The sequence below is a fragment of the Epithele typhae genome (assembly GCF_022376455.1).
Source record: "Epithele typhae strain CBS 203.58 chromosome Unknown BXZ73scaffold_79, whole genome shotgun sequence".
In the NCBI taxonomy this organism is placed as follows: Eukaryota; Fungi; Basidiomycota; class Agaricomycetes; order Polyporales; family Epitheliaceae; genus Epithele; species Epithele typhae.
The window spans coordinates 47,053-72,022 of NW_025954270.1; the positions used below are offsets into that span (position 1 = coordinate 47,053).

Sequence of the window (24,970 nt, forward strand, 5' to 3'; positions counted from 1 at the left end):
AGCGCTCGGGCGGCACGGACGCGAGGACGAGGACGGCATTGATGCCGCGGGACAGCGTCGACCGCGGACTTGACTTGTGTGCAGGCGATGGTCGCCGCGCGAGTGTATGTTTGAAGGAAGGGGGCTGGGCTGGCTCGGGGACGACGCCCGCGAGCGGCGCGCGCGCTCACAGCCCGAAGTACTTCTTCAGCCCGCCCTTCGCCGACGTCTTCTTCTGCCCGTTCGATGGGCGAAGGACGTGCCGCGCCTCGTCGTAGAGCCCGTAAGTGTCGCGCGGCGACTGGGTGGAACCAAACAGCGCAAACGCGTTCGGCGCGGCGGGGGCCGCGAAGGAGTAGGTGACGACGGTGGTGTAGGCCATTGCGGATGAGGTGGACTCGAGGATGTGTGCGAGTGTTTGGGAGTTCGAGTGGACGCTGGACGATGCGAGTGATGACGGTGGCTTACCATCCGCTGTCCGTGTCTTAAGTACACACTTGCTCACGACGGATTGCTCCTGGATTGCTTCTGGACGCGAACGATAGGCAATTGCGCGGCGCCCACACGAGGTTTCCATTCCGGGCAAGTGTTGGAGGCAGACCAAACAAGTGCACAAATTGTTATCCACGGTGGTCGTGTCGCCAGGATACAGAGCACGTAAGAGAGAGAGACACCAGTGGCAGCGAGGAGGTCGTCGTCGACAATGAAGAGTGAAAGGAAGCGCACGCCGGCCCGCCAGACGCGTATTTGGCAGTGTTTGGCTGCCAGGTGCGCAAACAATCTGGCGCCAATCCAGAGGTGGCACCGCCGACCCAACTTCATCGCAAGCTTGAAGTACTGGTACTCAATGTTCCACTGAGAAGCGGGAAAGTACGTCCGTCCGGACACGAACCAGCGTACATGCTACGGGCGATTGTCTCAGTAAGCGAACCTCTTCAACTCCGAATCCTGTCACCACTGGTCGAAGGCTGAGTGAGGTCGACAAAGTACGCAGTGAAATTCGTGAAATGCCGACTTGGAGAACCCACTGCTAGATCTACTACATCGATAGCTCGCTGAGTGCACAAAACTACATCCTCGCCAAGAATGTCACCGCATGTCTAAATTAAAATTCCAGGCACGAGAGTCGTCTTTATAGCTGTATTTTACATCGCACACCAGCTCAGCTCTCTCATCGTGTCGGATCAGTTGTCCCGATCCGTGGCGGTGAAGCCGAGGCCCAACCGTGATCGCCATACCAAATCACCGCCATGGTGATCCTGCACATACCCGGTGAGAACGAAGTCGCTACTCGGAATGCAAAGTCCACTCACCCAAACCCGTCACCCCGGTTTCGGTTTGCTTTAGCTATCTCCACCCCGCGTCTCTAGCAGACGCGGCCGACGGGTCGTGAGCTCCGGCGCGCGCAGACGCGCCGCAGGGAGGCACACACGGGAAAATGCGCGCTAAACCGCAGTAAACGTATACGTTATGCTCCACGTACTTGACTTCCCCCATACGCATTGCTTGTCGCTGTGTATTGTAGCTACTTGGTAGATCGACTTCTGCCGTGGCTCAGGGGTTTTTGAGGGCTGTTGTCGAATAAAGACACATTTGCCGTTTCTTGACGTTGTCTGCCGCCGTGTCGTGATCAAAGGCTCTGAGATCATGTCCATCTACGCGACGCCGACCGCGTCGATCAGAGGCAACGTGCCCGCAGTCACGAACGCGATTATCAACGCCCGGAACGACCTGGAGAGACGGCAGCCACAATCAGACAACCAGGTGTGCCGTGTACGCCTTTTGGGTATGGGCGGAACGCGAGGCTGCCGTCGTGTGTGCGCTAGCTGCGTCCGTGTCCATCGTCGCCTTGTGAGTACCTCCGACCGTCGACGTGGTGGCGGTCGGCTCGGGCAACGCGTGCACAGCGCAGACGGTATGCTGCGAGAACAACAACATCGTGAGCGTTTCGTGGTTAATTCGGTGGGATCGTGGGCTTACATGGCGCTCTGCAGGGCGATAGCTGTGTGCTGGTCTCGGTCTAAGCGTTTGGTCTCGTGTTTTAGTACTGTGCTCATGCGGTAATTGTTATGCCTAGATGTCTTGGTCGATGATCGCTATGTCGTCGAAGATCTTACATTTCCTCTTAATACATGCTTCACGTCTCGTCTGTACCAATTGCGAGTGACAAGGCTGGAAGTCGGGTCGGTATCAGTGACAGGGGATTGCGGGGAAGAACACACATACTCGTAATTGGGCTTTATAAGTGCCACGAATCCAAGGAACCCGCCGAACGAGCCCTCTTCAAGTATTTCCTCGGCCAAGCACTTGAGGTCGAGAAGTGGGAGTCCGCGGCTGCGACTCCACGAAGCCCGGCTGTCGAACAGAGACGCACGCACACATAGTCGTCCTTCGCCTCGCCGCTCAACTTCCAACTCTTCGACTCTCGCGCCGCAATGGCGCTCGAGCTCGTCGGAAAGCTGCACAGGGTCAGCATCCCTCGCTCCTTCGCTCCAAGCACTCTGAACCGCTCCACTGCTTCTGCACCCTTCCTTCCCTGTCGACCTGCCCCTTCCCCAGAGCGTGAGTCCGTCTGTTGATGTCCATCGCACTCACGAAACTCACCTCGACAGATCTAGAGTGCTCGCCCATCTCCGCCACCGGCCTCGAGCTCGCTAGAGCCAACGCCTGCCAGGTGCAGCGCGTGTGCTGCGAAAGCAACAACGCCGTGAGTGTCTCTGTTTCTGACGTTCTTGCTTGCTTACATGGTAGAAGGCGTCGCGAGCGCAGGGTGAACTCATTTCCATCGGATGCTTGCTGACCTCGCCGTAGATAGAGACCCGGGGCGGCGTGTAGGGATGCTCGCTAGCCACCATTTATGCACGTGCTGCGAGGGAGGGGAACGTCTTCAGACGCAGATGAGCATCGCGCACGGAGCGCGACTGCGACTGGATGTGTCTTGCGGCGCGGAAGTGTATTTCTCAAGGACATATGGGGACCCATGTTGTAAAAAGGAAGGGTATGGGGTGCACGAGGAGTGCGAAGTGGGGAGTGGATGACGGGCTGCTTGCGTGGATGTGCGGCACATGGACGAAGTCAATCCGGACGTGCAACAGCCGCAGCATCGATTGATTCGAACACGGCACGAGATGTACAAAGTGCGACAATTTTGGGAAGCGAGAGAACGCGAGAGAGCGGCCGAGGTGGAACGTACGCGCAGTGACCTACTCTCTCGCGACCTCTTTCTCTTCACGTCTGCCCTCCGTTCGTCCAGCTTTTGTCAGGCCGTACGTAGCGTCAGGTACACGCTGAACACTGGCTGATTGTCGTTCTGCTGTCAGCTGTCCGTCGAGGGGAAGATTGGAAGTCCGTGCAGGCGATGAGCGGAACGAGCGGGCCAGATGGAATCGTGGTCGAGGAGGGAAGGAGACAGACACAGCCTAGCGCTTGCTGCTGTTTCAGCGCAACTACAGTACCATCTGCTCCGAGCTCAAGACCTCATGACTATCACCGTCCCCTTCCTCTCAAGCTCAATCCCCGCCGCAGACCATGCTGCATTAGCCGGCCTCTCTGACGACGCCGTGCGCGCATGGGTGACCACCCGTGCCCAAGAGTACCACGACATCGCGGCCGCCCTCTTCTCCATCTACAACGCTGTCGCGCCCATCCACCGCGCCTTCCCCACGGAAATCCTCTCCGAGATCTTTTCACACTGTTGGAAAGACCCTCGAAGCATCGCCGTCATCCATGTCTGCCGCCACTGGCGTTCAATCGCGCTCAAGACTCCCAGCCTCTGGACCGCCGCCCTCGCCGCACCTGGAAAGCTGCTTGGATCCCAACGCCGGAGATGCAGATCCAGCCGCCGCGATTTTGCAGAGTTTGCCCTAGCACGATCGTCTCCTCAGCCTCTTCGCCTCAAAATTTACCACTTCTTCGATCACTTCGCCAGCACGCTTGCCCCACACGCTGCGCGCCTCGTCGATCTCTACGTCCGCCTCGTCGACGTATCGAACCTCTCCACTCTATGCAGGTTCCTCAACTCGGGTGCGCCGAACCTCGAAGTGCTCGGCATCACATTTCCGGGGTACGTGGGGATGTACGAAGATTGGCTGTCGCTCCACGAGGACGAAGACAACTCAGACTTTGGCCTCACTCTCACCGCCCGATCCGAGATCCAAGAGGTGCTTGGGGAGAACCTATGGGGGTGGAGCGAAGGCACACAAGGCCCGGTTCTCGACGCCGTAGCCCTTCCTCGCCTCCACACATCCGGTGCATTCCCATCGACCTCTTCCCGACTTCACCACTCCTACACTTCGCGACGTGTGCGTCACCCCCGCGCAGTTCGACGACCACCTGGACGACTTTGCAGAAGCGCTGACTCGGTGTCCCGCGCTTGAGCGCCTCAAGTTCTGGATACTCGGCAAACAGATACACCTGGAGTACGATGTTACTAGGGAAGAGGCCGGTAGATTTATAGATTCGGTCGAGTACTATCTTCCCCATTTCAATGCGTCTATATGGAACAGCGTCGATCCAGTAACCATGCCCGCCTTGCAAATCGTCGTTCTCAACACTCATATCTATCGCGCGTCGCATCTCTACCTCCGTTGCCTCTCATGTCCCCTTTCTATCACCCTCGACATCATCGCTAAATACTCGACACTGCAAGATTCGGTCGACAGAAACGAGGAGCTTGAGGAACGCATCCAGAATGCAGACACGGCACAAATCTGCGACTCCGACTCCAGCGGATGGATGTCCACCGAGCTCACTACGTTCAAGGACGACGTCGCGCTCGCTCGACTCGCGCTTTCAACGTTGAGATGGATGTGGTCGGACTGCGCCCGCGTATTCTGCAACCACGGCGCGAACATCACACGGCTCGTCATCCGCCAGAACGAGCACCGATCCTATTCTCAGTCCGACATGCGCGAAGTCCTCCACGCTCTCCCCAATCTCACGTCGCTTGATATCGCCGGCCAATGTGTGTCGGACGTCTTGCGAGCACTACTTCGACCGGAAGCCCAGGAACCGGACAGCGACGGTCCGAACCGTCAGCATCTGCGCACCCTCGCCGTCGCATTCCCTCGAGTGCGCGGCTCGGTTCAAACGGTGGTCGAAGCGAATCCAGCGGGGTGGGAGAAAACGATCGGGACGGACATTCAAAACGACTTTGGGGAGCTCGTGAAGATGCTGCGCGACCGAGCGTCGAGCGGTCTTCGCCTGGAGCGTCTCGAGTGGCGAGTGGCCGAGTGGGACGAGGCGCTCCGGCTCGAGTTCCCTCTGACCGCGGTCGTCCGCACGTATGTGCCACCTCCGGCGCTGTTCCACCAGATGGAGCTCGAGACGTTGGTCGACGGGCCGGTCGTGTTCGGCGGGGTCACCTACCAGGTCAGCCCCCTGGAGCTCTGAGCGTATGACGACCCGTCACGCGCACGACGGCGACTCGAAGAGTGGGAGGATTCGGACGGTGACGACTGCGAAACTTGATGATGACGTTACGCGGTCGTTACTATACACGTCGTGTACATGGATCAATAGCAGGGTATAAGGCTCATCCTCTCCGCGTGCACTAATTGACTGTGAGGCCACTACTTGAACGTCATTCTATTTCCCACTCCAGTGTGAAGACCGGAAGTTCCCAATGCACCACCGTGCTGCGCCCGCACACCTCGAACGACCCCACTCCGTCCACTTGACCATCGGCCGAATCTCGCAGCACCCTCTCCATCTCCGTCTCAACGCCGCAGATGCGCTCGCACGGTTCCTCGCCACCGGCGGCCTTGCGCTCCGACCATGGCACCGAAGAATCTTCAACAGCGACTCTCCGAGCGCCGCCCACCGCTCACCCGCTTCGGATTCAGGTCGCACATGAGCAGGCGCGGACATCGGCGGCGGCGGCGACGTTCTCCACATCCACGTCCGGCGTCGGATCGGTGACCTTGTGTCCTTCGTTTCCGGCAACGCTGGCGTGGGCGGCAGCCATGCGAAACGGATGTCGACGCCGAGCGGCGCCACGCGGGCTCGGGCCGCGGCGAAGGGCGGGTCGACGTCGAGCAGGTCGTCGTGTGATACACGGAGGACCTCGCGCTCGTCGCTCGATGTCCGCCGCGTTACGGTGCCTTCCCACCTCGCATTCTGATCGAGTACCGGACAAGCCAGATAGGTATATGTATGGCCTTGCAGGGTGTTTTCTCGGCGCAATGGGCGGAGCACATCTTGGGGATGTGGCCCAGAAAAGCGCGTAAGAAAGGTCATGTGGGCATGGAGGCAGGGGAACCGCGACGGCTCAACTTCATCCGGAGTACCCGTGCGTTATAAGTCGTAAAGTCCGTCCGTCCGTCCAGGCCACAACACACACTCTACTGACACTCTACTCAGCCATCTCCTGGTACGTGAACCCCCCAAAGACGACTGGCCCGTCCACCAGCTTCTCGAGCTCCTCCTGATCAAACGACCCAGGGCCCGGAACGTACGTCCCCACCACCGCCGACGGCGGGAAATCCAGCCTCAACGTCGGGTCCCACTCCCGGTCCTCCCACTCCAGCCGCTCCAACCGGAGCCCTCGCTTCGCGCGGTGCTCCAGCGGCTTCACCACCGCCGCGACCCGCGCCGGGATCGTGCGCAGCACCGTCTCCTCCCACCCCGCCGGCCGCACCCTCAGCGCCGCCCACGCCTTGCGCGACGCCGACTTGTCGTCCCCGCGGTTCAGCCCGAACGCGACCTTGAGCGTCTTCAGCCGCGGGCACACGAGCGCGTCGGGGGCCCCGTCGACGTCCGGGTGCTGGAGCGCCTTGATGACACGGTGCGCGCGGGGGCCGGCGAGGTCGAGCGAGGTGAGGTGGGGGAACGCGCGGAAGTAGTCCGGCGGGCCGCTCGTGCTCTGTATCGTCCAGGTCTGGTGGAGGACGAGGTGGGTCACGGTGGCGCCGGTGTCGCGGAAGGTCTCGATGAGGTGGAACGAGCCGAGGTAGGGCGTGCCGTGCGAATGGGCGGAAAGGGTGACGCGGATGAGCTCCTTGTCGTCCCGCGATGTCGAAACGGCGGTGTTGGGGATGTTCCACTTGTCGTACGAGTCGCACACGTGAACTGCGCTTGCAGACTGCACTCGATCTCGGAGGAGCGGGGTGTGGCGAGAGGGGAGGTCTTCGTAGAGCTTGTGCGAAATGCCCAGGTCGCATCGTATAAGGTTGATGCCGACGGAAGACGAAAGCGAGATAAGGTCCAGGTACTTTGCCGTCTTGATGTTGCTGTCGAGGTTGACTACCAACGTCCGCAGCGCCGGAAGGTCGACGGGCCTCGCCGCCCATCCGGGAGCGTCATCGTCCGGCCTGAGCATGAAGCCCATGTTTACCATGCACAGATCGAGGCGCATGAGGTTCGGGGTGTTCTTCAGCGCTTGAACGAAGCCCTTCAAATGATCCGGGTTGAATACTGCGGGAGTGATGCACATGTCGCGCACGGTGGGGCAAGCGAATTGAGCCACGAGATCGATCGGAACGCATCGGAGCGTCTGAAGACGAGGAGTGTCTGCGACCAGGCCTCGAACACCCGAGCTCCAACTGATAAGTTCCTTGGAGAGGTTCCGTGGGTCGCCTTGCTCGTCGGTGTCGTCGTGGTGGTGTCTTACTCCTGGCCCCAGCCACTCTCGGTACATCCCTGTATATCCTGGGAACGCGATACCGAGAATGTCGAGGTTGGGGACGCCGTTGGCAAGAAGTACGCATAGTGACTTGAGCTGCGCGGCGCTTTGGAGGCGGACGAACAAATCGACGAGTCGGGAGGTGTGCGGCGAGAGCGTCTGGGATAGAGCATTAGGGAGAAAATGAATCTTGAGGCGCAGCGATGCCGGAGACGACCATTCTACCGCGGTAGCCACGAACGAGAGGCGGTTGTCCTCCAGGTGTTGACACTGCGCTTCCATCCTGGCCTTGTTGAATGTGAGCTGGGCGCCCGGAGCTGCGACGGCTTCTGCCCACAGTCGCGGGGTCTTGAGCGCTGTCGCACGCCAGAGACGGCAGACGTGCATGAGGCGCACACTGCGCATGTCGTCCCAGCAGTGTGAAAGAACCTCGGAGAGGAGTTCCGTAGGCAAAGCGCGATGAATCGGTGCGATTGAGTTGTGGAGAGATAGCAGAGAGAGTGCGATCTTGCGGTACTCCTCCGCCTTAGCTACGACCCATTCGCGAATAGCAGCGTCCGAGAGCCCCGACAGTGAAGTACGATCTGCAGCAGGGATGGAGCGCGCGAAGGCAGGGAAGGGAAGGGCGTCGACGTTGGCCATTACTGTGTTCATCTATGGTCTCGTCAGCTGGAGTTGGTTCCACAATGTGAGAAGCAGAGCCCGTACTCTCGATGATGTGGCCAGGAGGAAGACGCGCGCGTGAACCGAACCGGTGTGGTCGCAGGCGCTGGCAAGTCTGCAGCTTTATAATTATTATTTGGCGCGAGCAAACAAATCCGCTCGTGGAGAAGCGCCGGTGACTGGCCGCTTCACCCGCGCTCCGACTCTCACCATCATCCTAAGATTAATTCCTCTTCGAAACTCGGCCATCGGACTACATGCCCGACCCCGTGGGTCTTTCTCACGGACCTTGGACTGCAGGTGTCTCGGCCTTCTGAGCTTCGCACGGCAGTCTCCGATCTGAGATTCGTCAGGCAGCATTGATTATATGACCCATGGTGCGCGGCTGTGGGTTTCCTGAGCTTCGCAATGGGACGACTGACTAACGATCATATAGATTATGCCAGCTCTTCCTGGCCGACACGTTGGATGGGTTGATAAAAGGCACGTCGAGCAAACAGGCTGCCTAACCGAGTTCAAACGGAAATCCCCTCCGCCTCTGCACCATGTCTTCGCCGCAACCCCACTTCACCCTCTTCTCGATGAAAGGCCTGCCTCCCAATCCATGGTGAGCGGTATTTATTGCGGGCGTGTGTGTTTGAAGCCAAACACGTTTTCACAGGAAGGTCGTCATGATTCTCGAAGAGCTTGGCCTCGAGTACGAGTCCGTTTACCTCGACATCGGCAAGGGCGACCACAAGCTGGAATCGCACACGAAGCACAACCCGAACGGCCGTGCACCTACGCTTATCGACCACAAGAACAACGATTTTGTCGTCTGGTACTGTGTCGTCTCTGTGCATCGCCCGTACTTACGCGCTGACTCCGTTTCACAGGGAGTCTTGCGCCATCGTCCAGTACCTCGTTGAGAAGTACGATACCGAGCGCAAGATCTCGTTCGCAGGGTTCGAAGACCGCATCCTGCTCTCGCAGTGGCTCTTCTTCCAGGCATCGGGCCAAGGGTAGTGTCTCCGTCGTTCGCCGTTCACTTCCTGCGCATGTTCACTCCGTCCATTGCGCAGCCCGTACTTTGGCCAGGCCGGATGGTTCACTTTCTTCACTCCGAGAAGATCCCGAGCGCATCGAACGGTACCGCAAGGAGATGTGCGCGTCATCGGCGTGCTCGACGCGACGCTCGCGACGCGCCAGTGGCTCGTCGGCGACAAACCGAGTGCCGCGGACTTGTCCTTCGTTGTGTATGCTCTCCTGTCTATGTGGACCGGCGTGTGGCTCACATATTGTGCTCACAGGTGGAATCGTGTCGCGGTGAAGGACGTTCTTGCGGCTGGGACGGGCTCAAGGTGGATGAGTTCCCGCATTTCAAGAGGTGCGTCGCGATTGCTGTTGCTGCTCGTTGGAAATCACCTAACGATGAGTAGATGGCACAACGAGCTTCTCGCGAGGCCTGCGGTAGCGAAAACCATCGCGATGTGGGACGAGACACGCAGCGGTTAAGGTAGAGGCGATGGCCACAAGGTTTCGATATGCCTATTCAGAGTACTACTGCCTCAGGCGAATCGCAACATCGACCATGTTTACTTCATACACTCTACTTACCGGCAGCGGTGCCGAAATTGTCATACCGGTATCAGGGTGACGTTCCGCGAAATGGATATGTTCGTTGCTGCTGATCATGCAATGCGTGCGGTCTACGAACGCACGACGGGTGCGACATCATAGAGTCTGCCATCCAAGGCGCCGCCGCGCGGGTTGGGCATATTCTATGTAGCCTGTTGGATCCGTGTTTCAGGCTCAATTCCGAGTGTTCATGTATGCATGGGACACAAAGAGAGGCCAGACGATTATTGTTGCTTTAACCCGCTACACTGTGAGATGTACGAGGCATGGCAGCGCGAGCGATACAAAGTATAACAAAGAATATGCGCAAGTCCGTAGATCTCCGAGAAGTAGCCTCCGTATCCATCTGGATCTCCAGGAGACGAGCCTGCTCGCGCAGAGCGCGAGGCTGACGGTGGGACCGGCGCGAGGCGCGGCGCTGGGTGGGTCTTGCGGAGTCGACTCGAGCGTCGTGTGCGCGCTCGGGCAGCACGGACGTGAAGACGAGGACGACGTTGATGCCGCAGGGCGGGTTCGACCGCGGAATTGTGCAGGCGATGGTCGCCGTGCGAGTGTATGTTTGAAGGTGGCGGGGCTGGCTCAGGGACGATGCCCGCAAGCCGCGCGCGCTCACAGCCTGAAGTACTTCTTCAGGCCGCCCTTCGTGGACGTCTTCTTCTGCCCATTCGGCCGATGGAGGACGTGCCGTGCCTCGTCGTAGAGCCCGTAGGTGTCACGCGGTGACTGAGTGGAACCAAACAACGCAAACGCGTTCGGCGCGGCGGGGGCCGCGAAGGAGTAGGTGGCGACGGTGGTGTAGGCCATTGCGGATGAGGTGGACTCGAAGATGTGTGCGAGTGTATATGCGAGTGGAGGGTCGAGTGGACGGTAGACGATGCGAATGATGGTGACGACTCACCCTCCGCCGTCCGTGTCTTAAGTACACACTTGCTCGCGACGGATTGCTCTTGGATTGCGTCTGGACGCGAACGACAGGCAATCGCGTTGCACCAACAGGAGGTTTCCATTCCAGGCAAGTGTTGGAGGCGGACCAAACAAGTGCACAAAGTGTCGTCCACAGTGGTCGTGTCGCCAGGATACAGAGCACGTAAGAGGGAGGGGGCGGCAGGAGGCTCTGGAGGTCGGAGGAGCTCGTCGTCGACAATGAAGTGCACAAGAAGGCGTCCGCCGGCCCGCCAGACGCGTGTTTGGCTTGCAGGCAGCGTGCAAACAAACGGCCGGCGCCAATACAGAGGAGCCAGCCGCCGCCGACCCAACTTCATCAAAAGCTTGAAGAACTTACGTTGAATGTTCCACTGAGAGGCAGGAAAGTACGTCCGTCTGGACACGAAGCATCGTACATGCTACTGACGAATATCTCAGTAAGCGAACCTCTTCAACTCCGAACCTGTCGCCAGTCGAGAAATTCGTGAACTTCCGCGGAGTTTAGTCGCGATGCACTGTGTACGTCTACTGCTACAGGTACACTACAGTTACTGAGTGTAAAATCCTACATCCTGTCCAAGAATATCACTGCTGTGTCCGATCAGTTGTCCCGACTCGTGGTGGTGAAGCCGAGATCCAACCATGCTCGTATGCGATCGCCATACCAAATCACCAGCATGGTTATCCTGCGCACACCCGGTGACTCAACGAAGCCGGTGCTCGAAACGCGAAGGCCACTTACCCAAATCTGATCCACACGACGAAGGAGAAGATCGCATCCGTCCACGCTACGCCCACCCTGTCGATCAGCGGCAACGTGCCCGCAGTCATGAGATTATCAACGCCCGGAACGACCTGGAGAGACGGCAGCCACAATCAGACAACCAGGTGTGCCGTGTACGCCATTTGGCTACGCGCGGAACGCGAGGTTGCCGTCGTGCGCACGCTAGCTGCGTTGGTGTTTCTCATCCCCTTGTGAGGACCACCGACCATCGACGTGGTGACTGTCAACTCGGGCAACGCGTGCACGGCGCAGACGGTATGCTGCGAGAACAACAACATCGTGAGCGTTTCGTCGTTAATTCGGTGGGATCGTGGGCTTACGTGTTGCTCTGTAGGGCGATCCCTGTGTGCCGGTCTCGGTCTAAGCGATTGGTCTCGTGTTTTCGTACTGTGCTCATGCGGTAGTTGTTATGCCTGGATGTCTTGGTCGACGGTCGTTATGTCGTCGAAGACCTTGCATTTCCTCTTAATACATGCTTGATGTTTCGTCTGTTCCAAATACGAGCGGCAAGGCTGGAAATCGGATTGGTACAAGAGATTGCGGGGAAGAACACACGCACTCGTAATTGGGCTTTATGAGTGGCACGAATCCAAGGAACACGCCGAACGAGCCCTTCTCAAGTGTTGCATTGGCCAAGCACCTGAGGTCGAGTCCGCGGCTGCGACTCCACGAAGCTCAGCGCTCGAGGTCGCCGGGAACCTGCACATGGACCGACATCTCGTCAGCATCCCTCTAACCCACATTCGCTCTAGGCACTCACGACTGCCCTCTCGCTTCTGTACCCTTCCTCCCCTTGTCGACATGCCCCTTCCCCAGAGCGTGAGTCCCTCTGTTGATTTCCATCGCACCCACGATACCCACCTCGGGATGTTCCCTAGGCAAGCGACGCTTCGTCCTCCGCCATCTTCACTCTCCTCGGCTTGTTCCTCCACGACACCACCGCTCAGATCGATATTGAGTGCTCGCCCATCTCCGCCACTGGCCTCGCTAGAGCCAACGCCTGCCAGGTTCAGCCCGTGCGCTGCGAAAGCAACAACACCGCGAGTGTCTGTGTCTCGGGAGTTCAGGATGCTAGTTAGTCGCTACTTATGTACGTGCTGAGAGGCAGGGGAACATCTTCAGACGCAGACGAGCATCGCGCACAGAGCTCGGCTGCGACTGGAGACACGGCGATGGGTTTTGTGGTGCGGGAGTGCATGTCTCAAGGACATGTAGGGACCCATGTTGACAGAAAGGGAGGGTACGGGGTGCACGAGCAGTGCGGAGTGCGGAGGTACGCCTCGTCTATGGATGACGGGCTGCTTGCGTGGATGCGCCACACATTGACGAAGTCAATCCGGACGTGCAACAGCCGAAGCATCGATTGATTCGAACGCGGGACGAGGTGTACAAAGTGCGACCATGCTGGGAAGCGAGAGAACGCGAGAGGACGGCGAAGGTGGAACGTACGCGCAGTGAGTTGTGGACTTCCAATCTTCCCCTCGAGGGACAGCGCAGAACTACAATCGGCCGATGTTCAACGTATGCCTGATGCTACGTATGACTTGACAAGAGCTGAACGAACGGAGAGCAGACAATATGAAGAGAAGAAGGTCGCGAGAGAGTGCAGGCGAGCGAGCCAGATGTAATCGTGGTCGAGGAGAGAGAGAGAGTCACAGCCTAGCGCTTGCTGCTGTTTCAGCGCAACTACCATCTGCTCCGAGCTCAAGACCTCATGACTGTCGCAGTCCCCTTCTTCTCATGCTCACTCCCCGCTGCAGACCGTGCTGCATTAGCCGGCCTCTCTGACGACGCCGTGCGCGCATGGGTAGCCACTCGCGCCCAAGAGTACCGCGACATTGCCCTCGCCCTCCTCTCCATCTACAACGCCGTCGCGCCCATCCACCGCGCCTTCCCCACAGAAATTCTCTCCGAAGTCTTTTCACACTGCTGGAAAGACCCTCAAAGCATCGCCGTCATCCATGTCTGCCGCCACTGGCGTTCAATCGCGCTCAAGACTCCCCGCCTTTGGGCCGCCGCCCTCGCCGCACCTGGGAAGCTGCTCTCCCAATACTGGGGATGTAGATCCAGCCGCCACGACTTTGCAGAGTTTGCGCTCGAGCGATCTTCTCCTCAGCCTCTTTGCCTTAAAGTCTACTATTTCATCGATCGCTTCGCCAGCACGCTCACCCCACACACTGCGCGCCTCGTCGATCTCTACGTCCGCCTCGGCGATGCATCGAACCTCTCCACTTTATGCGAGTTTCTCAACTCGGGTGCGCCGAATCTCGAAGTCCTCGGTATCACATTCCCGGGGTACGTGGGGATGTACGAAGATTGGCTGCCGCTCTGTGAGGACGACGACGATGGGGACTTTGGCCCCACTCCCACCGCTCGATCCAAAATCCACGAGGAGCTTGCGGAGGATCTATGGGAGTGGAGCGAAAGCGCACGAGGCCCGGTCCTTGGCGCTGCAGCCCTCCCTCGCCTCCACACCATCCGGTGCATCCCCATCGACCTCTTCCCGTACTTCACCACACCTACGCTCCGCGACGTGTGCGTCACCCCCGCGCAGTTCACCAACGACCACCTGGACGACTTCGCCAAAGCGCCGACTTGGTGTCCTGCGCTTCAGCGCCTCAAGTTCTGGATTGTCGGCAAAGACTTCACTACGTATGAGAGTGAACAGCTCGGTGGACATCCGGTCGAGAGCTATCTTCCCGCTTTCGATTCGTTCATCTGGGACAGTGTCGCTCCAGTAACCATGCCCGCGTTGTTCTCAACGCTGGTATCTATCCTGGGTCGCATCTCTATCTCCGTTGCCTCTCGTGTCCCCTTCCTATCACCCTCGAAGTCATCGCTGAACACACGACACTGCCACAGATGGTGGGCAGGGACGAGAAGCTTGAGGAACGCATCCAGAACGCAGACATGGTTCGCATCTGCGACTGCAACCCCCGCGACAAATGGAAGACCACCGAGGTCTCCACGTTCAAGGACGGCGTCGCGCTCGCTCGACTCACGCTTGCAACATTTAGATGGAGAGCGGAGCCGGCCAGATTGGACTGCGCCTCCGTATTCCGCGAGCACGGCGCGAACATCACGTGGCTTGTCGTTCACCAGAACCAAGACACCGAACTTGACAAAATCCTCGACGCTCTCCCCAATCTCACGTCCCTTGACGTCGCCGGCCAATGCGTCTCGCGTACCCCGTGGGCGCTATCTCGACCGGTACACGAGTACCCGGGGCAGCCCCAGGACACCGACTATCCGTTAAACTGTCGACATCTGCGCACCCTCGCCGTCGCATTCCCTCGAAAGCGCCGCTCGGTCCAGAAGGTGACCAAAGCCAACCCAGCAGGGTGGGAGGAGAAGATCGCGACGGGTGTACGAGAGGACTTTGCAACGCTCGTGAAGATGCTGAGGGACCGAGCGTCGGGCGGTCTTCGCCTGGAACGGCTGGAGTGGCGAGTGGTGGAGTGGGACGAGGCGCTCCGGCTCGAGTTCCCCCCGACTGCGATCGTCCGCACCTATGTGCCACCTCCGGCGCTGTTCCACCAGATGGAGCTCGAGACGTTGGTCGACGGGCCGATCGTGTTCGGCGGGGTTACCTACCAGGGTCGACTCCCATGAACCACGAGCCTACGACGAGCCATTACGACAGCGACTCGGAATGTGGGGGATTCGGACAATGAATCGGACTCCGAGACTTGAGCTTGATGATCACGCTGCGCCCATCGCTATTACAGGAGTGGTGTATGTAGTACTCCCCCGTCTGATCGATCAATAGTAGGGTTGGCAGTATATACTCATCCTCGCCGCAAATGCACACATTGACTATGACCACAACAACGTCATTCTAACTCCGAGATGAGTCTGAAGGCCCACGTCTCATGCAGATTCCGATTCACCGCCGGGCTGCGCTCGTGCATCCCGATTCCCGAATGGCCCACCGACCACTTCCCATCGACAGACTCTCGTAGCACCCATCTCCGTCTCTGTCCCGATGGTGCATATGCGCGGGCGTGGCTCCCCGCCATCGGCCTCGCGCTTCGACCGCCGAAGGGCCTCTAACCGTGATATCAGCGCCGCCGGGATGAAGTTACCGGCACGAGGAAAGCTCAAGGAAGAGTCTGCGCAATCATATATGATCTAGAGTCAAAGTTTGCAAAGTTAAAGTACATCCATCCGTCTGGCAGGCAACAGAACACCTCTACTCAGCAATCTCCTGGTACGTGAACCCCCCAAAGACGACCGGCCCGTCCACCAGCTTCTCGAGCTCCTCCTGATCAAACAGCCCAGGGCCCGGAACGTACGTCCCCACCACCACCGACGGCGGGAACTCCAGCCTCAACGTCGGGTCCCACTCCCGGTCCTCCCACTCCAGCCGCTCCAACCGGAGCCCTCGCTTCGCGCGGTGCTCCAGCGGCTTCACCAGCGCCGCGACCCGCGCCGGGATCCCGCGGAACACCGTTTCCCTCCACCCCGAGGGCCGCACCCGCACCCGCAGCGCCTCCCACGCCTTGCGCGACGCCGACTTGTAGTCCCCGCGGTTTAGCGCGAACACGATCTTGAGCGTCTTCAGCCGCGGGCACACGAGCGCGTCGGGGGCCCCGTCGATGTCCAGGTGCTGGAGCGCCTTGATGACGCGGTGCGCGCGGGGGCCGGCGAGGTCGAGCGAGGTGAGGTGCGGGAACGCGCGGAAGAAGTCGGGCTGCCCGTTCGGGGTCTGGATCGACCAGTTTTGGTGGAGGACGAGGCGAGTGACGGCCGCGCCGGTGTCGCGGAAGGTCTGGATGAGGTCGAACGAGGTCAGATACGGCGAGTCATGCACGTCCGCGGAGATGGTGAAGCGGATGAGCTCCTCGTCGTCCTTCGACGTTGAGACGATGGCGGTGGGAATCTCCCACTGGTCGTAAGAGTCCCAGATGTGGACGGTGCTTGCGGACTGTACTCGAGATTGGATGAACGGAGTGTGTCGAGAAGGGAGGTCTTGGCAGAGGTGCGAAAGGCCGAGATCGCCTTCTATGAGGTTGACTCTGACGGAGGACGAAATGGAGATGAGATCCATGTACTGTGCCGTGTATAGGTTGCAGTTGAGGTTGACGACCAACGTCCGCAGCGCTGGAAGGTCGACGGGATTGACCGCCCACCCGGGTGCGTCATCGTCCGGTCTCAGCCGGGCACTGTTCCTGTTCTCCATGCACAGATCGAGGCGCGTGAGGTCCGGAGTGTTCTTCAACGCGTGAACGAAGTCCTCCAAGTGATCCGTGTTGAATACCGCGGGAGTGATACACATGTCGCGTACGCTGGGGCAAGCAAAGTGAGACACGAGATCGATCGGAACGCATCGAAGCGTCTGGAGACGAGGAGTGTCTGCGATCAGGCCTTGAGCACCCGAGTTCCATTTCGTGAGCTCCTTGGAAAGGTTCCTTTGGTTGTCTTGCTCGTCGATGTCGTTGTAGTGGCGTCTGGCTCCCGGCGCCAACCACTCTCGGTACATCCCTGTATATCCGGGAAACGCAATGCCGAGGACGTTGAGGTTGGGTACGCCGTTGGCAAGAAGTGCACACAGAGACTTCAACTGCGCGGCGCTTTGGATGCGAACGAACAAATCGGCGAGTCGGGAGGTGTGCGACGAGAGCGTCTGGGATAGGGCATCGGGGAGAAAATGAATCTTGAGGCGCAGTGGTGCTGGAGACGACAACTCTATCGCGGTAGTCGCAAACGAGATGCGGTTGTCCTCCAGGTCTTGACACTGCGCCTCGATCCTGGCCTTGTTGAATGTGAGCTGGGTACCCGGAGCTGCGACGGCTTCTGCCCACAGTTGCGGTGTTTTGAGGGCTACCGCGCGCCAGAGACGACAGACGTGCATGAGGTGCACACTGCGCATGTCGTGCCAGCAGTGTGAAAGAACCTCAGAGAGGAGTTCCGTAGGCAAAGCGCGATGAATCGGTGCGATTGAGTTGTGGAGAAATAGTAGAGACAGTGCGATCTCGCGGTACTCCTCCGCCTTGACGACAACCGACTTGCGAATGGCAGCATCCGAGAGTCCTGAGAGCGAAGCACGATCTGCAGCAGGGATAGAGCGCGCGAAGGCAGGAAAGGGAAGGATGTCGACGGCGGCCATGAGTGTGGATATCCGCGTTCTCGTCGACTGGTGGGTGGTTGCACGATGTGAGGACCTCAACGGACTGTCGATGATGTGGCCAGGAGCAGAACTCGCGAACGGCGCCGACGCGGTCGCATGCGCAGGTGCTCAAGCGCTCAGGCCTGCGGCCCGACGAACCGCTGGCTTCGAGAAGCGCCGGTGACTGGCTACCTTACTAAAGTCCTTGACGACTTGGTGTGCTCACCATCCTACGAATGATTCCTCTTCGAAATTCGGCCATCGGACTACGTGTCCGACCCCGGATGTCTTTCTCATTAGTAGGCCTTTGGCGGCAGGTTTCTCGGTCTTTTCAATCCCTCATAACAACCTCTCAGACTTTCGTCAAGCAGCGGCGTTGATTGCATATGATCCCATGGCCCGCGGCTGCAGTGCCAGGCCCGCCGTACGTCCCAGTGGGACGATTGACTGACATTTGCATAAATGGCACTGAATGCGTGGATAAAAGGGACGTCGAGCACACAGGCTGCCCACCAGTCGACTGATCGAAGTCAAAGTACGCAACATTGAAGTTCTGGCCGTGAACTACGTACTCCCGTGTTCTCGTCGTGCGCTCCAGACCGTCTTTGAGCCTCGAAAGAGTTAAACGCAAGAGAGAGACGGTGCCAATATTTGGATCGGCGGCCCGGCGGCCCGGTGTCAACCTGAGCCTAGCCAGACGAGCGTGTATTCTGCGACTCGGTGCGCACTCAAGCACGAGCCTTCAAGTACTCATCGTGGACCGGCTCATCCCCACTCTGGCATGACCGGCGACCTGCCCACCAGGCTCCAACTCATGCCGCGAGTATCAGCGCATGCCCAGAATTCGATGCCGCTGTCGATGCGACTTCGAGCTCCGACGCGTCGCTCGTGCGAAGCCCCGGGCCCGGACTGGCTCAGTGGCGCGACGTGGCCCCTAGCGGGTGCTCCCGGCGAGCGAGCTCCTCTCCCGGCTCCTCTCCCAGCAAAGGGCATGATGAGAGAGCGAGAGACGATTGCATCCCATCCATCTCTTCCTTCCTGCCGCCAGGTGAGTACGCCGGCTCCTCGCGCCCGTCCCCTGCCAGCTCATAGGAGGGACCGCAGTACGTGAATAAGAATTGGTACCGTTCACTGAACGCACACCTATTTCCCCAGGGGAAATACAGGGCGCTTAAAGGATAGCATGTGACCACAGTTGGCGCCGGATAATATCAGGCAACCAAAATACAAAGCCCCAGGCGGGAATCGAACACGGACATCTAGATTCTAGAAGCACCCAGGCGCTGTACCAACTCCGCCATCTTCGCATTATAGTGAACCACATTTTGTACTTTATATCCCGTTGGCTAAGAATTCCCCCCTCCCCGACGTCCCCGAAGGCTTCCTGGCTGCCTGTGGGCGCTCACACGCCACCCCGATATATCCGGATACTGCACTCCGCCGGCGCCTCCCACCTCCGCCACCCGCGCTCATCGTTCCAGACAGCGAGCTCACTGTCCCTGCGCCCTGCCTCTCCCTCCTTTCCGTTTCCTTCCGTTCCTCTTGATATACCCTCGCATTTAAAATGCGCGCTCAATGGTACACAATACAGTAGCTACAGCGGGCTGGATGTGCCTGCACTGAGCCCTTACACCTCTCACGATGCGTGCAACATAGAAACATATGCACGCATTCCATTGATAGAATAACTTCTGCATAAAATGGTCGTATGTGATAGCTGGTTTAATCTTGAGGTAGCAGGTGAATAACTGCAGAGGTGGTGGTATGATGTCACATGTTATTTCAGAATGACATACTGTACAGTGATGTGACATACACATGTATCGCTGTATTCACCATTGAGCGCGCATTTTAAATGCGAGGATATCACAAAAAGAACGGAAGGAAACGGAGGGGAGGGAGAGGCAGGGCGCAGGGACAGTGAGCTCGCTGTCTGGCACAATGAGCACGGGTGGCGGAGGCGGGAGGCGCCGGCGGGGCGGCGAGCGCGGGGCGACAAGCGCCCGCAAGAAATTGGCCAGAGATGAAGTTTATTGCCCTGGATGTAAGATAACAGGACATGAAATATATAATGTAGCGCTTTGCACTTGGGTTGTGGCGTAGTTGGTAAAGCGTGCAGGTGTTCTATATGTGCGCATGTTCGACTCCGATCCAACGCGTTTGTATTTTGGTTGGCAGCTGGTCTCGGGCGCCAGATGGAGTCATGTGCTCCCCTTTAAGCGCCCCTTATTTCCCCCAGGGAAATTGGCCTGCGTTGGGCGAACGGTACGAATATATATTCACGTACTTACATACATGGCTCATAGATCTCTTCCATCCTGCCGTCAGCGCTCGTGACTGGAGCATCTTCGAGCTAGTACCCGCCTTCCCGCACCTGTTTCTTTTGCTTCCTACCCGAACTGCTTCTTCATGAATACCTCCATCGGCGTCCTCTTGGGCTCAATCCCCGCTGCAGACCGTGCTGCCTTGGCCGGGCTCTCTGACGACGCCGTGCGCGCATGGGTGTCCACCCACACTCAAAAGCAGCGCGACAACACGCTCGCCCTCCTCTCCATCTACAACGCCGTCGCGCCCATCCACCGCGCCTTCCCCACCGAAGTCCTCTCCGAAATCTTCTCACACTGCTGGCAAGACCCTCGAAGCATCGCCGTTGCCCATGTCTGCCGCCACTGGCGTTCAATCGCACTCAAGACTCCCCGCCTATGGGCCGCCGCCCTCACCGCGCCTGGGAAGTTGCTCTCCCAACCCCGGAAATGTAAAGCCAGCCGCCGCGAGTTTGCAGCCTTCGCCCTCGAACGGTCTTCTCCTCAGCCTCTCCGCCTCAAAGTTTACCACTTCCTCGATCACTTCGCCAACACTCTCGCCCCGCACGCTGCCCGTATCGTTGATCTGTATGTCCGCCTCGGCAATGCACCAAGTTTCTTCTTCAATGGATCGACCCTCTCCGCTCTATGCAAGTTCCTCGCCTCAGGCGCGCCCAACCTCGAAGTCCTCGGCATCACCTTTCCGGGCTACGTGGGGATGTACGAAGATTGGCTGCCGCCCCGCGAGGACCGAGACAACGACGACTTTGGCCGCACCGCCTCCGCCCGGGGCACTATCCAAGATGAGCTCGAGCATGATCTACGGGGGTGGAGCACAGACACACAAGCCCCTGTTCTCAACCCCGTAGCCCTCCCCCGCCTCCACACCCTCCGGTGCATCCCCATCGACCTCTTCCCGCACTTCACCACTCCCACACTCCGCGACGTGTGCGTCACCCCCGCGCAGTTCACCGACGACCACCTCGAAGACTTCGCTGAAGCGCTGACTCAGTGCCCCGCGCTTGAGCGCCTCAAGTTCTGGATAGTCGGCGGGGACTTCTCGGAGGATGAGGAGGAGGTGGATGATTATGATTCCGAAGGTGAGGCGGCCGATAGAGGTACGGTCGAGAGCTATCTCCGCAGTTTCGATTCGTCGAGATGGAGCCGCGTCGATCCCGTGACCGTGCCTGCCTTGCGACACGTCGTTCTCAACACCGGCATCTATCCCGCGTCGCACCTCTACCTCCGGTCCCTCTCCTGCCCCCTCCCCACCACCCTCGAAGTCACCACGAAAGACTTGAGGCTATCGGATCTAGTCAGTAGCCACGAGAAGCTTGGGGAATGCATCCAGAACGCGGACACGGCGCGCATCTGCAACTCCGACCGCGGCGACACGTGGATGTCCACCGAGCTCACCACCCTCAAGGACGGCGTCGCGCTCGCTCGATTCGCGCTCTCGATGTCGGAGTCGTACACGGGACCGGCCGCGCCGGACTGTGCCCCCGTGTTCCGCAAGCACGGCGCGCACATCACGTCGCTCGCCGTCCGTCAGAACGAAGACATGTATTTCGACACTCGCGACGTCCTCCACGCTCTCCCCAACCTCACCTCGCTCGACGTCGCCGGCGAATGCGTGCCGGGCGTCTTTCGGACGCTCCTTCGACGGGAACCCGAGTACGGGACGCCCCAGGACATCGACGGTCCGAACTGTCGGCGTCTGCGCACCCTCGTCGTCGCATTCCCTCGGGCGCGCGGCTCGGTCCAGAAGGTCATCGAAGCCAGCCCAGCGGGGTGGGAGGAGGCGATCGCGACGGGCGTCCGGGACGACTTGGCAGAGCTCGTCAAGATGCTGAGCGGCCGCGCGTCGAGCGGCCTTCGTCTGGAGCGGCTGGAGTGGCGGGTGGCGGAGTGGGACAAGGAGCTCCGGCTCGAGCCCCCTCCGACCGCGGTCGTCAGCACGTACGTGCCACCTCCGGCGCTGTACGACCAGGCGGAGCTCGAGACGTTGGTCGACGGGCCGGTCGTGTTCAGCGGAATCACCTACCAGGCCAATTTCCCGAAAGCCCCGAGAGCCCCGAGGCTGCCGAAATTTGATGATGAGGATATGGCCGCGTTACTGCACGAGTACCAAACGACTGGTGTACTTCCCCGCGGTGTGGATGGACTGTAGGCTCGGCAGCATATATGCTCACCCCGCTGCATGTGCACCAATCGAATGTGGCCACTACACATCATTCTAATTCCAAGTTGAGTGTAAAGACCACCCACATCTCACAGTACGCCTTCCAATGCACCCCTGGGATACGCTCGTGAATCAAACGACCCGACGTCCAATTGTCCGTCGACGGCATCGAGCAACTCTCGCTAGTCGCAGCACTCATCTCCATCTCCGTCTCGGTGTGCTCGCACGGCTCCTTGCCCCCGACCTTAAGCTCTGCCCGTCAAAGCGTCTCCAACCATGGCACGCCTATCGAGCATGCTCGCCAGCCTCGCACAGCGGGCGCGGACATGCGCGGTGGCGGCGACAGGTCGACGTTCTCCGCACCCACGTCCGGCGTCGGATCGGCGACTTCGTGCTGAATAGGCTGCTCGCAACCAGTCGTACAATGCATCCGTCCGTCCAGGCAACAACACACCCTCTACTCAGCAATCTCTTGGTACGTAAATCCCCCAAAGACGACCGGCCCGTCCACCAGCTTCTCGAGCTCCTCCTGATCAAACGACCCAGGGCCCGGAACGTACGTCCCCACCACCGCCGACGGCGGGAACTCCAGCCTCAACGTCGGGTCCCACTCCCGGTCCTCCCACTCCAGCCGCGCCAACCGGAGCCCCCGCTTCGCGCGGTGCTCCAGCGGCTTCACCATGGCCGCAACCCGTGCCGGGATCGTGCGGAGCACCGTCTCCTCCCACCCTGCCGGCCGCGCCCTCAGCGCCGCCCACGCCTTGCGCGGCGCCGACTGGTCGTCCCCGAGGTTCAGCCCGAACGCGATCTTGAGCGTCTTCAGCCGCGGGCACACGAGCGCGTCGGGAGCGTAGTCGTCGTCCAGGTGCTGGAGCGCCTTGATGACGCGGTGCGCGCGGGGGCCGGCGAGGTCGAGCGAGGTGAGGTACGGGAACGCGCAGAAGATCTCCGACGGACTGCTTTCGGCAGTCTTCGTCGCCCAGTTTTGGTGGAAGACGAGGTGAGTAATGTACGCGCCGGTGTCGAAGGTCTCGATGAGGTCGAACGAGGGGAGATAGGGTGTTGTGTCCGGCAGGTCGATGGAGAGAGTGAAGCGGATGAGCTCCTCGTCGTCCTTCGACGTTGAGACGACGGCGGTGGGAATCTCCCACTTGTCGTAAGAGTCGCAGATGTGGACGGTGCTTGCGGAGTGTATTCGAGATGGGATGAACGGAGTGTGGCGAGAAGGGAGGTTGACGAGGTTCAAAAGTTCATCTCCTATGAGGTTGACTCTGACGGAGGACGAAATGGAGATGAGATCCAGGTACTGTACCGCGTCTTCGTTGAAGTGGAGGTTGACGACCAACGTCCGCAGCGCCGGAAGGTCGACGGGATTGACCGCCCACCCAGGTGCGTCACGGTCTGGTTCCATCCGGGAACCTCTCTCCATGCACAGATCGAGGCGCGTGAGGTCCGGAGTGTTCTTCAACGCGTGAACGAAGCCCTCCAAGTGATGCGGGTTGAATACCGCGGGAGTGATGCACATGTCGCGTACGCTGGGGCAAGCAAAGTGAGACACGAGATCGATCGGAACACATCGAAGCGCCCGGAGACGAGGAGTGTCTGCGATCAGACCTTGAACACCTGAGCTCCAACTGATAAGTTCCTTGGAGAGGTTCCGTGGGTCGCCTTGATCGTCGGTGTCGTCGTGGCGGTGTCTTACTCCCGGCCCCAGCCACTCTCGGTACATCCCTGTATATCCTGGGAATGCGATACCGAGAACGTCGAGGTTGGGTACGCCGTTCGCAAGAAGTACGCATAGTGAGTTGAGCTGCGCGGCGCTTTGGAGGCGGACGAACAAATCGACGAGTCGGGAGGTGTGCGACGAGAGTGTCTGGGATAGACCATTGGGGAGAAAATGAATTTTGAGGCGCAGCGGTTCCGGACACGATAGTTCTATCGCAGTAGCCGCAAACGAGATGCGGCTCTCCTCCAGGTGTTGACACTGCGCCTCGATCCTGGCCTTGTTGAACGTGAGCTGGTTACCGGGAGCTGCGACGGCTTCGGCCCACAGTCGCGGGGTCTTGAGCGCTGTCGCGCGCCAGAGACGGCAGACGTGCATAAGGCGCACACTGCGCATGTCGTCCCAACAGTATGAAATGATTTCAGAGAGGAGTTCCGTTGGGAAAGCGCGATGAATCGGTGCGATTGAGTTGTGGAGAGATAGCAGAGAGAGTGCGATCTCGCGGTACTCCTCCGCCTTGGCTACGACCCATTCACGAATGGCATCGTCCGAAAGCCCTGAAAGTGAAGCACGATCGGCAGCAGGGATGGAGCGCGCGAAGGCAGGAAAGGGCAGGGTGTCGACGGTGGCCATGACTGTGTGTAGTCGTGGTCTCGTCAGCTGGGGGTGGTTGGACAATGTGAGAAGCTGACCGTACTGTTGATGATGTTGCCAGGAGCAATGCGCGAACCGCAGCGGCGCAGTCGCAGGTGCTCAGGCGCTCGATCCTGCGGGCCGACGCCCCGCCGGCGCCGTGAGCTTGAAGCGCCGGCGGTGACATGACCCTACTAAGTCCTCCGGCAACGACGTCGACCATCCTACGAATGATTCCTCTTCGAAATTCGGCCATCGGACTACGTGCCCGACCCCGGGTGTCTTGCTCATGGCCCTTTGTCGGTTGGTTTCTCGGTTTTTTCAAACCCGCATAGCAGCCTCTCAGACTTTCGTCAAACACTGGCATTGATTGCATATTCAATGGCGCGCCACCGGGGGTCCCCTGTGCTTCGCAACGGGACGACTGACTAA

At 59.4% G+C, this 24,970-nt stretch overlaps 11 protein-coding genes across 11 annotated transcripts; 6 read left to right on the forward strand and 5 right to left on the reverse strand.

Annotated features, from left to right (window-relative positions):
• Nucleotides 1-166: 166 nt before the first annotated feature.
• On the reverse strand, nucleotides 167-361 carry BXZ73DRAFT_54427 (uncharacterized protein; the record flags this gene model as incomplete). The annotated part of the gene is made up of 1 exon (XM_048021168.1): nucleotides 167-361. The coding sequence occupies one exon, from the start codon at nucleotides 359-361 to the stop codon at nucleotides 167-169; it is 195 nt and encodes a 64-aa protein (XP_047872888.1).
• A 1,265-nt stretch (nucleotides 362-1,626) lies between these two features.
• BXZ73DRAFT_106227 (uncharacterized protein) lies at nucleotides 1,627-2,814 on the forward strand (the record flags this gene model as incomplete). Its single annotated transcript, XM_048016552.1, has 4 exons — nucleotides 1,627-1,743; nucleotides 2,364-2,541; nucleotides 2,598-2,686; nucleotides 2,791-2,814. 4 exons carry the CDS (start codon nucleotides 1,627-1,629, stop codon nucleotides 2,812-2,814), a joined length of 408 nt encoding a protein of 135 aa, XP_047872889.1.
• Nucleotides 2,815-3,446: 632 nt separating this feature from the next.
• On the forward strand, nucleotides 3,447-4,040 carry BXZ73DRAFT_33698 (uncharacterized protein; the record flags this gene model as incomplete). The annotated part of the gene is made up of 1 exon (XM_048017832.1): nucleotides 3,447-4,040. A coding segment is annotated over one exon (594 nt), but the record flags the coding sequence as incomplete, so codon positions are not given.
• A 2,291-nt stretch (nucleotides 4,041-6,331) lies between these two features.
• BXZ73DRAFT_106229 (uncharacterized protein) lies at nucleotides 6,332-8,242 on the reverse strand (the record flags this gene model as incomplete). The annotated part of the gene is made up of 1 exon (XM_048016553.1): nucleotides 6,332-8,242. The coding sequence occupies one exon, from the start codon at nucleotides 8,240-8,242 to the stop codon at nucleotides 6,332-6,334; it is 1,911 nt and encodes a 636-aa protein (XP_047872891.1).
• Nucleotides 8,243-8,808: 566 nt separating this feature from the next.
• On the forward strand, nucleotides 8,809-9,757 carry BXZ73DRAFT_81378 (glutathione S-transferase C-terminal-like protein; the record flags this gene model as incomplete). Its single annotated transcript, XM_048023487.1, has 6 exons — nucleotides 8,809-8,870; nucleotides 8,925-9,083; nucleotides 9,139-9,264; nucleotides 9,325-9,496; nucleotides 9,553-9,629; nucleotides 9,682-9,757. 6 exons carry the CDS (start codon nucleotides 8,809-8,811, stop codon nucleotides 9,755-9,757), a joined length of 672 nt encoding a protein of 223 aa, XP_047872892.1.
• A 732-nt stretch (nucleotides 9,758-10,489) lies between these two features.
• On the reverse strand, nucleotides 10,490-10,684 carry BXZ73DRAFT_54409 (uncharacterized protein; the record flags this gene model as incomplete). Its single annotated transcript, XM_048021163.1, has 1 exon — nucleotides 10,490-10,684. One exon carries the CDS (start codon nucleotides 10,682-10,684, stop codon nucleotides 10,490-10,492), a length of 195 nt encoding a protein of 64 aa, XP_047872893.1.
• Nucleotides 10,685-12,466: 1,782 nt separating this feature from the next.
• On the forward strand, nucleotides 12,467-12,667 carry BXZ73DRAFT_54448 (uncharacterized protein; the record flags this gene model as incomplete). The annotated part of the gene is made up of 1 exon (XM_048021170.1): nucleotides 12,467-12,667. A coding segment is annotated over one exon (201 nt), but the record flags the coding sequence as incomplete, so codon positions are not given.
• A 623-nt stretch (nucleotides 12,668-13,290) lies between these two features.
• On the forward strand, nucleotides 13,291-13,881 carry BXZ73DRAFT_32390 (uncharacterized protein; the record flags this gene model as incomplete). The annotated part of the gene is made up of 1 exon (XM_048017820.1): nucleotides 13,291-13,881. A coding segment is annotated over one exon (591 nt), but the record flags the coding sequence as incomplete, so codon positions are not given.
• Nucleotides 13,882-15,780: 1,899 nt separating this feature from the next.
• Nucleotides 15,781-17,697, reverse strand: BXZ73DRAFT_106233 (uncharacterized protein; the record flags this gene model as incomplete). Its single annotated transcript, XM_048016554.1, has 1 exon — nucleotides 15,781-17,697. One exon carries the CDS (start codon nucleotides 17,695-17,697, stop codon nucleotides 15,781-15,783), a length of 1,917 nt encoding a protein of 638 aa, XP_047872896.1.
• Nucleotides 17,698-20,106: 2,409 nt separating this feature from the next.
• BXZ73DRAFT_54433 (uncharacterized protein) lies at nucleotides 20,107-21,039 on the forward strand (the record flags this gene model as incomplete). Its single annotated transcript, XM_048021169.1, has 2 exons — nucleotides 20,107-20,712; nucleotides 20,815-21,039. Coding segments are annotated over 2 exons (831 nt in total), but the record flags the coding sequence as incomplete, so codon positions are not given.
• A 1,600-nt stretch (nucleotides 21,040-22,639) lies between these two features.
• On the reverse strand, nucleotides 22,640-24,538 carry BXZ73DRAFT_106235 (uncharacterized protein; the record flags this gene model as incomplete). Its single annotated transcript, XM_048016555.1, has 1 exon — nucleotides 22,640-24,538. One exon carries the CDS (start codon nucleotides 24,536-24,538, stop codon nucleotides 22,640-22,642), a length of 1,899 nt encoding a protein of 632 aa, XP_047872898.1.
• Between the last annotated feature and the right edge of the window lie 432 nt (nucleotides 24,539-24,970).